We start from the raw sequence: 16,230 nt of genomic DNA on the forward strand, positions 1-16,230 counted from the left end.
CGAGGAAGTCAGCATGGATCCCTTGACTGCAACGACGTCCAGCGGCTCAGGCTCATACGGATGGGAGACCTTTCCATGGGGGTCTCCATTTCGAATGAGGACCTCATCGCCCGGCTCCAGCCGCTGCGGGCAAAGTCCTTGCCGGATGTTTTCCTGCTCTATCCACTCACCGCTCTGCCTCGACCTGTTGGTTGTCGATTACCCCCGGTTCTTTCTCCCCCACCTCCGGTAACAGCCCCTGAGGGCACCGTTTGAATAACGCCTCTGCAGGGGCCACTCCGGTGGAGGCATGCAGGGTGGTGCGGTACACCCTCAGGAATTGATAGAGCTCTTTGGAGGGATTGCCCCTGGGAGATTCTAAAGGTCTTGTTCATAGTCCTCATCAGCCGTTCAGCTTCGCCGTTTGCCCTTGGCCAGACGGGTGTGATCTTCCTGTGTAGCACCCCGCAGCTCTCCATTAGCTTTGAGAATTGCTCGCTCTGGAACGGTGCCCTGTTGTCCGAGCACACTGTGTGAGGGAAACCATGGGCCGCAATCACCTTTTCCACGGCCACCACCACATGCTCAAATGCCACCAACTCCAGGAATTCCACTTCCAGGTATCTTGAGTAGTCGACCAGCACCAGGAAGTGGGTGCCCATTGTGGTGGAGCCAAAGTCCGCATGAACAACTTCCCAGGGTCGCATCTCCCGAGGCATCGCCTCTATGGCAGGCTCACGCTGCAGGGGAGATGCCGCCTGACACCAAACGCAGGCCGCCACAAAGTCGTCCACTTTGCGTTCCAGTTCCGGGAACCACACTTTCAGTCTTAGGCAGCCTTTAGTCTTGGCGGCGCCCTGGTGTCCATGGTGGGCAAGGGTGATCACCTCCCTCACCTTGGATTGGGGCACGACAATGCAATATCCCCTGAGCAGAAGACCGGATGCTGAAAAAGAGCTCCTCCCGGACCTTCCACAGCTGCTCCAGTACGATTCTGGCCTCCTGAGTGCGCCCCGCCAGGGCCTCCAGCACTGACTTCCAGGAGCCATGCTGCATGGAGTGCCTCAGGAGTTGGAAACACATCTTCCGCTGCAGCGGCCTCAAGCTCCTCCAGGGGCATTGCATTTGGCGTGGCCGCCTCCACCACCACACGTACATGTTCATAGTCTTCTTCTGCACATGTGTCATGGTCTTCCTTCCCGGGCGTCTTGAGAGATAGTCCGCTGCATTGTTCACCCCCAGCCGATACACCAAGGTGACTATTCCAGGAGAGCGAGCGTCCACCGCTCAATCCTTGCCGGCGGCATGGATGACGACCCGGCCAAGATAGGAAGCAATGGGCTTGTGGTCCGTCACCACCATCACCGGGCATCCGAGGACGTAGAGCCGGAAGTGCCTGCAGCCCCAGAGCACCGCCAGCGCCTCCCGCTCAATCTGGGAATATCGTTGCTCCGCATCCGACAGCGCTTTGCTGGCGTAAGCCACTGGGCGGACACCCCCATCACGGTCAATCTGTGTCAACACGGCGCCCAAGCCGAACAGGCTGGCATCGACCATGATCTCCGACGGCAACGCTGGATCGAAGGCAGCCATGGTATCCTCTGCTGCCAGGGCACCCCTGATTTCATCGAATGCCGCCTGTTCAAGCGAACCCCAGTTCCAGGTGGTATCTTTCCTTGTCAGTGCTCTGAGCGGTTCCGACCTGGAGGCAAGATTCTGGATGAACCGTCCACAGTATGTAACCATACCAAGGACGCTCCGCACGTCGGACACGGATTCGGGAGGCTGCGCCTTTTTAATGTCCTGGACCTTCTTGGGATCCGGTGATACACCCCCTTCTTTAAATACAAAGCCAAAGAACTCTATCGATGGTCTCAGAAACTTGCATTTCTCCTTGTGGAGGGGTTGGCCCAGGGACTGCAACCTCTCCAACCATTTCGCCAGCCGCCTCAGATTGTTCCACCTCCGTCCTTGCAAACACCAGGATATCATCACTGATATTCAAGAGACCCTCCAGATCTGCTAGGGTGCCTCGGATGATATTTTGGAACACCTCCGCCACCGAAGACACACCAAAGCTCAGTCTTTTGTAGCGGTATAGCCCTCGGTGTGTAGTAAAGGTGGTCATGTACCTCGAATCGGGGTGGAGAACAACCTGGTGGTAGCCTGCTCGGAGGTCCAGCTTTGAAAAGAAGCGAGCGCCTTGTACCTCGGCAATGATGTCATCAATCGTCGGGGTGAGGTGCCTCTCTCTTGATAGCTTTATTCGGCAGCCTCATGTCGACACAGATTCTGACGGCATCTGGTTGTTTGGGTTTCCGGGCCACTACAATTGGGGACACCCAGGGAGTCGGACCCACCACCTTCTCAATTATGCCAAGATTGACCAAGTTATTGAGCTCCTTGTCGACATGTTCACGAAGGTGAAAGGGTATCCTGCAATGTTTCATGGCGATGGGCTGCACAGATTCATCAATATAGGGCCTCACTGGGTCACCAGCCATCTGTCCGATCCCATTGAACAGTGCAGCATACTTCTCAAGCAAGTCATTGATGTCCTCCAAATAGACTGAGTATGCAAAGCTGACGATGCCTAGGGCCTCCGCACAGCTCAACAAGGTATTGGTGCTCACCGGTGTTGCGTAGAAGCGTGCAGTGATCTGCGAGCCGTCATGCTCCACCTTCGCCACAAAAGCACCATCCAGTGGGATAGGGTCCAGACCATCGAAGGCGAAGATGCGGGCTTTCGGTGCTCGCAACTTAGGAGGCATGTCCATAGCGTCATAGTGTCCCCGGGCCATCACATTGACGGACGCCCCCGTGTCCACCAGGACCGGGACTGGAGACTGACTTCCACCACGCACCTTGGCTGCCTCCTGTTCTTCCCTTTCAGGATCCCCACGCTGGAGACGAAGAAAATGTTCTCTTCCTCCTCTTCGTCTGCCTCTTCCACTTGGGCGTCCTCTTCACTCTGGTCCAACTGAGTGACGTTGGGCGGTCTGACCTGGCGAAGGAGACTGGACCGGGCCGGGCCTCGCGGCACCATCACAGGTATGGCCACCTTGTACACCCTCGAGAAGTGATCTGGCAGCCCACACCTCCCGCATGTCCTTCCTGTCGTGGAGCATTCCGTTGGGTGGGGCAGGTCGTACCCACACTTTTGGCAGGACTCCCCTGCTCTCCCGGCTCTGTCCCGGGGTACGCCGCTAGGTCTTCTGGTGCCTCTGCCACCGTGCCACATCGCACACACCTCCTCGGTCTTGATGGAGCGTGACCAAGTCTCCATTCTAGCTGCCCTCACCTCAGACACTTCATGGCATCTCCCCAGTTCTTGGATGCGTGGCAGCGTGAATCCGGGCTCCCTGAACACTTGACGCCTGAGCTTGCCCGAGGAGCATGCCTGGATGAGCATGGTCCGAATCATGTCCTCCGCATCGCCCCAGGCACAAGCGAGCGACAGGCGCCTCATGTGCCCATAGAACGTGTCCAAAGTCTCGTCCTCTTTCGGTTTGGCGGACAACATCACAAAGCGTTCATAGTCCGCGTTGGCAAGAGGCAGAAAATGGGCTTGAAGCATGGTTTTCGCCTGACCGTAGGATCCATCCCCTGGTGGAAGTGATTCAAAAATCTCCTGGACAGAGGGACCTGCCGAGTACAACATGGTTGCCAGCCTGCTCTCATCAACCACTTGAGCGGCCCGAAAGTACATGTCCAGGTGGTCAACCCACCTCTTCCATCTGGGCCCCAAGCTAGAAGGCGGGCCCGAAACATCAAACTCCGGGATGGGCTGCAAGGCCAAGTGTGCACGTGCCTGGGCCGTGGCAGGAAGGATTGGCTGGACAACAGGTGCTACCACTGACTGCACTGGAGGCAGTGGGCCTGGAGGCCCTGCTTGAGCAAGTGGAGGCTGCTGCACCGCTACTGGTTGTGCACCGTCCTGATCTTCAGAATTACTCATGAGTTGGAGAGCACAGGCACCCCCAGCATGGAAAATGGAGGCCGCAACTCAAACTCTGATCCACCTCCAGGCACAGGAAATTTCACCCTAGGAGCGAAGATGGCAAGAACACACCATCCCCTCCACGGGTAATCCTTAACAGCCCAGTCCCAGCCACCAGGCCTGATTCCAGGAAGCAGAATGAAGAACCACTGCAACACACCTCCGTGATGATGAAGATGATGAAAAAGCAGTAGGGGCACCAGTCTGATGAAGAGGATGAAGAAAGCCCCAGCCTTCAGCTGTTCCAAAAATTGAGTCAAGGAAGAATTATGGGCTATGCAGGCCCAGCCATTGTAGCATAGGCACGCAGATTAAACTGTCTGCTAGCAGTGTGTCCAAAAATTAGGCCTGGATGCCACTCACAGCTCAAACCGGAGCTCTGTGAAGTCCACGGCCTGATTATTAAAAATGGCCGCCAGCCGCGTGGGTGAAGCACAGCCTACGGCATGAAAGGAAATGTGAGCAAGATTCAGTTTCAGGAAGAAAAATTGCAGATTCTCACCGCCGGGCCCAGGCATCCCCCTAAGCCCCCCCCAAGTCACAAGGACTCACTCGACACACGTCTTTCTGGCTCAGGCTTCCCGGTCGCGGCCGGGAACGCCCCGTTTATGCTGCACGCGGCAGCGTGCAACGCCACAGGAGCCATGAGCATCAGACTGAGTTATACCATTGCGAGTTTTTTTCTCCTTCTATGGAGATTAAAGCCGCTTTTGGAAGAGTTTGTAAAGTGGCTTCAAAGCAGAGCATTTGGATCTGAAATGTGCACAAAGTGGTATCACACATTTCAAATTTACTGGGGTGACAAATCCGAAAGTTTTTAGAACAAGAGCTGAAAGCACAACATTAATGTTCCAGATAGCATGGTGCTTTCTGATCTCGGGATAAAACTTCTTTAGACAACGAAAGTGTTCTTGGATGTTGCTCAGTTAAAAGTGCTCCGACTGGTTATATGGTCGGTGTGATGCTGCGTGGTATGACTTGCAAGATTCCCACTTGATTCTAGACGTGGCTTTTCATGGAAGACTTTCTGGCTGCAGTGGTTAGCTTGACACTAGCTTGGTGGACCAAACTTCCCAAAAGTCAGGTTCTCAGTCTCAGAAACGAGGTTTCTCCACCTCAGTGGAAGAGAGATGTACCTGGTTGCCCATGAGGGCTTACGCGTCTTATTTTTATTGCTAATTCCAACTGGATCCATTGTGTGTGCAGGCTACTGAAAATGGCCCAGCCGGACACAGATCTATAGTTCTTTACTCATTGTGCATGCTGGAATGAGGCCATAGTTCAAGCAAGTAGCGCCAAAGTCCATAGGAGTGTGGGTAGCCCAATAAGAGTCTGATATAACAAAAAGGAATCCAAGGACCATAATTAAATTATGTAATTGGGGTAAGAGCGAGGCAGATTTATAATTTTTTAGGACAGGAAAAGTCCACCTGTGAAAGAAATTCTCCACCCCTAATCCTTTGTTCAAACCTTCATTCATTTATTTTAGCACAACAACCTGCTCGCACACCAGTTAAGACGTGGATTTGTTCAGTGATTGATGGGAGCAGTTAAGAGTCAGCCTTCAGTTCGGAGAAGATCTTTCTAGAAAAAGCAATGCTTGAGGCTCAAAGGGGCAATACATTAACGAGCCATCAGGTCCATGCACCAGAACAGGTGCCAAAGCACACGGATGGAATTATGTGGCAGTAAAGAATGCATTTGAGTGGCTGCATGACTTACGGATTCAAACGAGAGGTGGTAACAAATACACCACACCATCCTGCCAAGAGATAAGGAATGTGTTCCCCTAGCAAATGTGCATGTTCTCCCCACCAAGATGCAAAGAAGTGGCCTTCTTGTTGAGTTTATGTGCAAATTCATTCAGAAATGGCGTGCCCCATTGCTTGAAGAACCTGTTGGCAAACATTAAAAGCTTACACTTACATGGGGTTTGAATACATCTGCCTTTAGATTGAGATAGCCTGCAATGTGCATTGCTATTGGAAAACATCGTTCTCTATAGAGCCGGGCACATTTTGAGAGAGTTGCACAAATGGCAGGATTGTGTTACCCTTTGACTGCTGAGATAAATAATTTCAGTGGAACTGTCGGTAGATCAAAGTCCTTGAGCTCTCAATAGACGACAGAAAAGTTGAGGACCAGAGCCATTGCTTTGAGCTCAAAAACACAGATCTGGAAATGTGGATCCTGAGGGTCCCAAAAACAAAGATGCATAGGACGAAGAGCCTCAAGAATAAGACTGCTAACTGGGTAAAGGCACCCTTGGGGCCGGAAAAGGCACCTTCTTCAGTAAGCGGACAAAAGAGGTGTCTGTAGGATCCCTAGAGCTGCTAACCCATTCCCAACCTTGTCACTCAAGTCACCCATACCCCGTGAGACACCATGGCACTGGAACTAGGGTTGCTGGAGCAACCCCATACATTTTGGAAGCCATTGACTAATAGTTTTTATGAGAACTATTGGTCGTTTTACAACACTGCAGACAGGTGAATGGCTTTCTAACTGGAGCAGTTCATAAGGCTCACGGTCTCTGTAGTTCGAGAAGTTTTCGGTTATGAAGGAGCACAGCTTTGTGTGCTTGCTGTGATTGGATGTTCTTTTGATTTTTCCTCTTTTCATTTGATATAAACATCTACGCATCCTATTTACATGGGTTTGCAATGCACTTGTGTAAACACTTCTGCCAAAGCATTCATGTGTCCGACGTGAAGCACCGTATTTGAAGGCTTAGGTTTTTGATTCATGGGAGCTTCTTTATGACCCCCTCACTAAGCAGTCTATAGTTTCTTTGTAAGTAAAGCTTGATTGCATTTAATAGAACAATGTATTGTGTATAGTTGTGAACCCAGGGGGGTGAGGGGAGTACTTAAATCAGTAACACCTCATGCATTGATGGAATGCAGAATAACTCTTTACACCAAATTAGAATGGCTCAGGAAGTTGGCAAAAAGTCTCATCCCACTGTTTTAATATCAATTATCTAAAACAGGGAGTTACAATGGACATCGACTGACGTTCGCTCGTGTTCTCTCCTAAATATTTCATAAAAACACTCATAGTAAAAACTAGTCATACATGACATACTACGTGGCAAATAAGGGACCATCTAAGTATACTTTCTTTATAGGGATGGGTTGTGATTGGGTCTCTACCATCAGGTGGACAACTTCTGCCCACCTCTAGTGCAAATCATCTTCAGTTATTAGATATACGGTATATCATTGGCTCTCAAAATCTATGGTCCTTCGGTATATGCCCCTCTATAATTGGTCGGCAAGCTTGTACCCTTCTGGAACATTTGGCTCACTAGCAGCACGTAAACTGCAAGGTGTCAATGGATGGACTTTGACTACGTCTCCCCACCTAATTAGCCCAACATCTCTCATGCCATTCAGATGGTCTTTGAACTTGGCCTTGCAAAGTATCCTTGCTCCTGGGAATAAAAGGGAGTACAGGGACACGCTACCTCAAGTGTGGAGCGGTATGCCCACTTATTTCTATCCATAGTCTATGTGACGGGCGACCCTATTTGGGCAGGTTTTGCAGCATTTAATTGTGTTTAACAAACTTGGCGCTCATAATGTTCTTTCTGCAGCACAGTTGGAGAAATATATCCGCCAAGTGAGGACAAAAAAGAAACCGCATTAGACTGAGTTTTTCTGAAAGACCTGCAGGGATACCCGGTTAATGGTATAACGGCTCTGCTGATGTGTGCCAGCGCTGCACTACTTGGAAATATAGCAGCCCTGATGGAAATTTACATTGCAAACAATGGCAGCCATCTTTACAAATTTTGGTATTGTTTCAATACAACATTTCCTTGATCGGAAATATTGGTACTTCCCCTATTGAAAATGGATTACAAACTTTCCTAGAAATGTGGATATTATGCCACGAAAGAAACCAGAGCTGTGCTGGAAGGTGCTGGCACAATTTGAGCAAATGAATAGCAGCTGTTCCTTTGCTGAGATTTAATGTTTCTATTCCATTGAAAGTATTGTACACCTGCATACTGCTGGGATGTCTTGATAGGTACTTCCACAACCAAACTATTAATGCTTATCGGTGGACTGATCACAAAAGTATTCAATTCACTATACCCATATCGTCAAATCACTAAAGCTCTCACCCATGCACCCCCAGCACAAGTGAGAAGTACAACAAAAAAAAAAATTCAACAATGACAACCTTCGCCCATACCTGAATGTCCCTCAACTAGCTTCCCCCCTTCTCCAATGACCATAACACTCTAGCATACATAAATAAAGGACACCCTCACTAAAGCCATCAACTCCATAGCACCACTCGAATGCAAGAAAGAAAAAAGTCACTGCACTCCAACGCCTCGTTCACTGAAGAAATGCAGGCCCTACGCTCTAGCAAACGGAAGGACCTCAACAACTGGCAGGCTAACCCCAACGACGTACTAAGAATTGCTTCAACCAGATCTCCTACCAATATAAAGACGCCATCACCAAAGCCAAATCAGATTCCTTCAATGTCCGCATCACGAATGCCAACTCCCAATCCAAGGAAATCATTAACAAACTCATCTCTCCTCCTACTAGCCCAGGTCAGATCAAAAATGAAGCCTGGTGTGCACGTATACAAACTGCCATGCTAAACAAAATTAATCTCACCAACATAGGCCTGCTCAAACTGCCCCCACTCCAACTAACCCCCTCAACCACTCTTTGTTTTTCAGAGATTTCACTGAACTATAAGTCTTCCTCCTCAAACCATCCATGTGCAAAGGTGACATCTGTCCGCCTAAGATAATCAAGGACTGTGCCAACTCCCTCGCCCGCTACCGACAACCTTCATTAATGCCTCCTTCAAAACAGGAATTATCCTGGTCTCAAAGCAGCCTGGGTACGCCCGCTCTTTAAAAGAAACACCTTAGACCCTTCACAGCCCAATAACTACCGCCCCATAACTACTGTGCCTTTCCTTCTCAAGATTTTGGATGAAGCTGCCCACAGCCAGATCCAACACTTCCTTGAAACCAACGCTATTCTTGGGAAAACACAATCTGGCTTCTGCAAAGGGCACAGCACTGAAACAGCCCTGGTAGACCTAAAAAAACGAATCAAATCATGGATAAAGGCAAGCCAGCTCTTCTGTTACTCTTAGATCTCTCGGCCGCCTTCGATCTTGTTGATCACAAGACGCTCACTTCACACCTCACCCACTCAGATAACTTCTCCAAAGAAGCAGCCTCATGGGTTACTTCCTTCTTGGAAGGTAGGGCAATGAAGGTATTCTCCAATACAGCTAATGCAGCCCCTACCACCATCCACTGTGGAGTCCCACAGGGCTCATGCACAGCCCCCACACTGTACAACTTGTTCACAAAGCCCCTTTTCGACGAGCTGGACGCACTTGGTATAGTGTATACCAACTACGCTGATGACACTCAAGTACTCCTACCTCTCTCCGGCTCCTATTACCAAGATGCTGAAGCACTTCACCTTATCTATACCACAATCCAAGCCTGGATGGTGGCCAATGGCCTCTGCCTCAATGGGGACAAGACCTAAATCATTATTCTCGGTCAAAAAGCCACACTTGCCAAACCCGACAACCTTTACTCCAATTTTAACCAGAGACAACACTATCATCCCAGTCTCCTCATCTGTCGAGACCCTAGGGGTGTACTTCGATTCTACCCTATCCATGACAAGGTAGGTTAGCGCCATTGCATCTGCCCACACCACCAAGCTCATCAATGCGATTACACCTTACCTATCTGAGCCTGTCCATCAATAGCCAGAGCAACTATTGGTATTAAATTAGACTATTGCAACATCCTAGCAGGAACCTCTGCAAAAAATCTAAATAGACTCCAAATCGCACAGAACAACGCCTTACAAGCAGCATTAACCATTCCCAAAAGGAATTATATTTCTCATACCAGGCAGGCAGCACACTAGCTCCCTGTTAAAGAGCGCATCACATTAAAAATCCTCACTCACACACAAATGCCTCACCCTCGCAGCTCCCTCATACCCATCAGAGACCATTGCTAAATTCACATCTACATGACCCACGAGAACACGCTACTCCAACCAACTTCACACACCCCACATTAACAGGGCCAAAGCAGGTGGGATCGGCTTCCCCTACATAGCCGCGAAAATCTGAACGCACTCCCTATACATATCAGAGCAGAGAACTCTCTCCTTGCCTTCTGAAAAAAACTGAAAACCTCCCTCTTCAACTAATCTTTGAATGCACTGTATATTCTACTGCCTGTACCTAAAATGCAAATTTCCTACCCCTGTAACTAAATCTTTCTGTAACAAGCACCTCAATGCCCCTGGGCTGTCTGCGCGCACTACAAATGTGAATAAATAAATAATGGTGTCTAAGAGGCCGGTAATGGAGCATTTAGGCTTGGGCAGGCAGGGGAGAGAGGCTAGCTAAACGCAGGGGGGCAAGGCGTGGAGGCTGCGTGGAAGAAGGGGGGGGGGGAGAGACAGAAGCCAATGAAGCTGCTCAGAACATGGGCATTTACAGAATGTAATGCCCCTAAGTCCATCTTGAACTACAGAGTGCCAATACCTGATACAGAAATAATATAAACGTTGCAAATTTTATATCCACTCGACCTGCTCTCTAGCCTCAGATCAACCTACAACATCGTGCTAGTTTACCTTATCAAGGGCAGAGTGATGAAATTAGTAAGTTGTATTAGAAGTGGCACTTTGTCTTTTTGTATTATAAAGCGCACACAAGTGAGTGAATTTGATCTTTGTCACAAACATAAAAAGGTACATAAATATGAATGGAGTCATATGTAGAGATCGGTGCAAGTCTGTAGCATAGCTGGCAGATCGAATGGTATCAAGAGCAGACCGCTGCCAAGTGCAGCAATAAAGAGTTAGTACAAAAATAAATAAATACATCAGGCCTCTTAGTGGGTTAGGTTATTAGCAGTAATAGATATTTGTGACTTTGGATATTACCACAGGTACATCAAGAGTGACTGTATACTTTAAAGCAAAGGTCTTCGTGATTCTAGTTATTGGGAGCAGTGGTCGGAGTGTGAGTGAGCTAGGTACCAAGAAGGCCAAATGTACTTTACAATAGTAAAAATAGCAACAGCGCATCATATGTTCAAAGTGCATATTGTGCTAGAGAATGACAGGAACTGAACCGGCATAGAAAAAAAAATAATAAGCAGCTTTTGAAATACTGTCTTTGAACATCCTAACAAATAGATCAGTCTGTTTTATTTTGGATATCTTCTGGTAATACAGGCGCACGAGTGCCATTTTATTTGCAATTCTGTATAAACACTTTGTTTTATCAGAACTAAGATGATTGTCATACTCCACTGCTCAGTATAATTTTTCGGATATGCAGAGATTCCATCAAACACAATTTGCATAATTTGTAATTTAAAGGTTATCCTGAGCAGTGCCAGTGGTTAAGAGTAATTCAAAACATTCCAACAATCACGCTTTTGGTTATACTTTGCTTTACCAGCACCATATCCCTTACGGTATTCTTATAACAGAATTAATTAGCACCAGGCCCTTTATGTGACATGGCACATTACTTGTGATGGACATTACTTTCTTTTTAGTGAACGCTTTATATGCAAAAATAACTACTTATATAGCAACTTGTTAATGTAGTGTATCCAAAATTGACGCTTGTTTACGGTTAATCTGATCGGAATTGTAACTTGTTTTCAAACTGCCGATGGCCAATACACAATAGCACAGTGAACTTAAAGATGCGTCTCTTAAAGAGATCATTGTAAGCAGTGAAACACGATTAAGGGCAGACTCTTTGCAGGAACCCCAGTTGGCACTGCAGTTGTTGAAAGTATTTTAATTGGGAATGTGTCTTCTATAGAGGACCATACGCTCTTCTGCCACACTTTTTTCGCATTTCCCCAAATATATAAAATCCCCTAATTTACCTAATTAACAATAAATGCGTTGAGGGGAATGAATAGGCGCTTTTGCTGAAATAGGTCACTCATTTGATACAATCATGGCTCCTGGTTTAGTAGCAACAACCTTTAACACACGCTCACTGATTTCATGGAGGTGGTAGCACTGGCCAGCAGCCCTACTCTGAAAATGGTTGCAGCAGCACTGCCAAGAAAGTAACAGCATTAGGCATTCAGACACCAAAGGTTATACCCCACAACTGCCATTCGTGAGTCCTGACCACAAACTAATAGACTATGCAAACGCGGGAATGTACACCACTGGTGTCTGTGGGTTGCACCGACTGTTGCTACAGAATAAAACATTGGGGGATGTGCAAACAAACACTGGCAGTAGAGTGAGGAAAGCTAGAGACCCACATACTGGCTCAGCACAAGCACAGGAGAATAAGGTTGCTGCAAATACAGACTCACAATTCCAAGATGGCGAGTCCCCTCCCCCATATAAAGTCTTAGAGCCATAACCCCATGTCAAATCATACAAACAGCAGAAGCCACACACGTAATGGGCACCAATGGCCACCATCCAATCACAGGTTGACATGGCACAAGGACCTCCATGTCCAAAATAAGTTTAAGCCTGTACATAAAATGAGGAAGGGGCAATTCCACAGTGATTAGTTGACGACAGGGAGGTCTGTGAAGTAAGCAAAGAGGCAAAAGGAAGGGGAAAGGGCTGAGGCGGTGCAGCATAAGGCCATGAAGGAGAAAGAACAGGGGTGGGACAGAGTTGGAGAAGGACAAGACCAGAAAGCAGGAGGAGGGCAGAGTAACCTAGAGTTGTGGAAGGGACATTGTTCCAAGAGGAGGTGGTTTGGGGAGGGCAATGGAGAAGAAGCAGATGAAGATTCAAGGAGATGGAGGATAGAGAAAGTGGACAGATGTCCAGAACAGACATCCAGCATTGGCCAGACCAAAAAAAAAACTCAAGGCTGGAAGGGGTACCTAGAGGCAGACAGCGAGACCAATGGGGGTGGCATGGCAAGAGCTAGAGAAGAGCCGTGGTAGACTGGTTCCAGAAACTCAAAAGCCTAACGAGCCATGAGAAAGACAATTAGGGTGGATTCCAGTGGGCCCACCAAGCAAAATAAGGTTAACTTGGTAGTGAGAAACCAAGGAAAAAACGAGACTTGCTATTTGTAAATCAAAGTTAATGAGGATCATTAGGGATCTGTGCCAAGGGTGTGGGGGACTCAATCTAAACTCGAGCCAGAAACGACTTGTGTGGCTCTGAGCCAGAAGAACCCGTTCTGAAGCAGATTTTCAGAGCTTGGTTTCAGTCAAAACCCGAAATGGGTCACTAAAAATCAGACAAGGAAACACTGAACCAGAGGCAGAAGGGCTCAATGAGAAACAGAGCTAGGTGGGTTTGCAGAGAACATTTTAAAGTATATTCTTGGCCTTTTGTATGTTATTCTCAAAGTAACATCTATAGGTATAATTAAAAATACTTCCCCAATTAGTCTCTAGTAAAAAAAAAAAAAACACACATTTTGTTGCATTAGCATAAAAATATACATGTATTTACTAAAATCAAGAATATTGTTCTTATTTGTACAATTACAATCATACAACATTTGATAACTTGAATAGTTCTGTAATCCAACCATCCCATTCAGTAGCCTCATCGGCACTTTACTAATCTATATCTAATTAATTATAGGAGTATTGTTCAAAAAGCAGGGAAACACTTTCATCTCATCTTTATCATTTCACTGAAGCATGAACATTGATGACTCCCTGAAAATCTGAGCCATAAATGTGTCGGTAGTGGGGTCAGGAATGCCCAAGCCAGCAGCAGGCATCAAAGCTGGCAAAACCAGTGGTTGGATAGAGACATGAATCATGACTTTAGCATGGGTTACTAGAGTTCTTAACCCATTGCCAAACTATTGGCTTGGAAAAGTACCTGGGTAAACCCATCAGAGGAGGTTTATTAGTGCGGGGGAGGACATAGATTTGGTGGTTCAATTAGGTCAAGAACAAATTGACAGTTAATGCAGCTCAGTGTTTTGATACCCCTGAAATAATCACTGGACAGTACAGGAAGTTAGTCAAATATTGTTCCACATGCCTCATTGAAGGCAACAGAGGAGAGGGAATTAATGAAATAATTCTATATAGCACACACAAAATGCTAGAAACTTATCTTGAAGGAGGTCTTGCTAAAATAATTCTATTTCATATCCTCTAAAAAGGAATTAGCCACTCATATGATCACCTCGGTTAGGCAGACTGTGTGATCTGGTAGCCCATACATAGTGGACTATGGGGTAGATGGGGAGTCCCCTTCCAGTAAGATTGGTGCCAATCCATCAACAATTGACGAGTGATCGGAGATCAGAGTTCTCATTTCTCTAGAGGTAGGACTGTTAAAATGAGAAGGTAGGCTTGTCCCTGGTAAGATATGTGGATTCACAGCCATGGACTGAGACGTTGTCAACTCTAAGAGAATACAGTATTAGTGTAGATGACTGGCTCGCCCAGTCGCAGAGGACTCAGGATCTACTCTAGAGCTGCCAAAGATTAGGTCAATTACATTTCTGAAAGCCTAAATAAATCCCCATGTAATTTCCTATTTTTATAAAGTGCACCTGAAGGATTTGGGACGGATTTTTAATAACTAGGTTCATCCCCTTTAATAAAAGCTTGACATGTCAAATGATGGGAAAGTAGTAAATTGATGGGGCTCACCTTGCAGGTGGTGCCTCCCGTGAATATCTTGTCACGTAGGGTGGTAGACAAACAGACAAGCAATGCCAGGTAACTGCTGCTTAAGTGCAGTCACTGGTTTGCATTAGGATACACTGAATGAACCTCTGAAAATCCCAGCTATTTACGGCAAAGCTCAGCCAGAGGACCAGTGATAAACTGCCAAAGCAGCATCTCGGGACTGTCCTGGTGCCTGATCTGATGGGACTCTCTAATGTGAAACTAGTACCTTTTATCTCATGGCAGATTATAGTGTTTAGATCACTACACCCAGTATAATATGTCTTTGTAAAAGGTTACGTCGGAAGGGTACCTGAAAATAAAACACTACTGAACTCTCATTGATTAATGAATCTTCAAATTCCTTTTGACGTTAGACAACAAAAAACTTCCTTCCATCCCATCAGATTGGAAATGATCCAAGCAGAAGAGTGCTTCACACAAGGCACAAAGGACTGTGGCCTACACATTACAAGCACATTTTTATGGATCAGGTTCAGTGCACGCTCTTTCAAGAAACGCAGGATCTCTCAACGCGGACACTCTTAGCGCAAACACAAGAGTAGGAAAAAAATGTAGCATGGGACTTGCCAGCCACTCACTGATCCTCCTGCCCCATGTGTGAAAGGAAAAAGGTACGGTCAGTTGGGCTGGGACCATATAGGTTGTAGGGTCTGTGCTGGGCATGGCCCCGTATTTGCATGTGCACCGTGTACTGTGGAATAGTTAATGTTGCTTCGGTCTCATTACCAGAGTCAACTATATCCCAAAAGAATGGAACATAGTTCTATAGCTCTTACTAGATCATATGAGGTGACCAACAGCCAAACTACCCAGATGTGAAGTACTTTAACAATTAGCTACTCTGTACTGCATGCATTCCCAATGCAACTGCATCAAAATCATGCACCAGTCTGGAATTTGTTTTTCCAACCACAGCTTTTCCTACTCACAACTGCATATTTGTCATTACTGTATTCATATAAACTGCTTAAAAGTTCCATTTTGTATTAACAAAACAAAAAAAGTGAATTGAAAAACCTGAAATACCTTTAACTTTGATCCGTGGGGTATAGGCGATGATGCATCTTCTCTTGGTGGGAGAGAAAGCTCCCATTTTCCAAAACCAATTTTTTTATATGGGTGAGAGACAGGATTCCAACCATCTGCAAAAAAAAGTTTATCTAGATGTCAGTAGTAGCAAACCTTTGATAAGATGTGCTGTAATCAATTATCCACATTTGTCAAACTTTTTATAGCACCTACACAAAAGCTAGCAGATAATGGATCCCATTACTGCAACTACCAAAAACTGTTTTAGATCAAAATCTGTAAACACTCAATGTCCCCATATAGAGCATGCAACCTAGCATAATAAACATGCACTCAGTAGAAGGCTGGGTGCGGATTTTATTGCATAACCACACCTGCCTTTGTACATCCATCCATCCATCCATCCATCCCTCTACAAAGCAGCTCAACTGGGTCACAACTTGAGATTTAGTTGGTGGCTTTCTTATGCTCCTGATAACAAATCTTCTGGCAGTTTGTGCGAGTATGTTAGGTGCCA

At 46.7% G+C, this 16,230-nt stretch overlaps 1 protein-coding gene across 3 annotated transcripts in view; it reads right to left on the reverse strand.

The window, feature by feature from the left end:
* Positions 1-16,230, reverse strand: part of GBE1 (1,4-alpha-glucan branching enzyme 1) — a 1,374,432-nt gene that overhangs the window by 1,001,484 nt on the left and 356,718 nt on the right. For all 3 annotated transcript variants that reach the window (XM_069636445.1, XM_069636447.1, XM_069636446.1), the window contains exon 3: positions 15,711-15,826. In XM_069636445.1, the coding sequence (XP_069492546.1) occupies positions 15,711-15,826 (116 nt within the window). The remainder of the gene's footprint in view (positions 1-15,710; positions 15,827-16,230) is intronic.

The sequence above is a fragment of the Ambystoma mexicanum genome, chromosome 7p, assembly GCF_040938575.1.
Source record: "Ambystoma mexicanum isolate Mex_15411 chromosome 7p, UKY_AmexF1_1, whole genome shotgun sequence".
Classification (NCBI taxonomy): Eukaryota; Metazoa; Chordata; class Amphibia; order Caudata; family Ambystomatidae; genus Ambystoma; species Ambystoma mexicanum.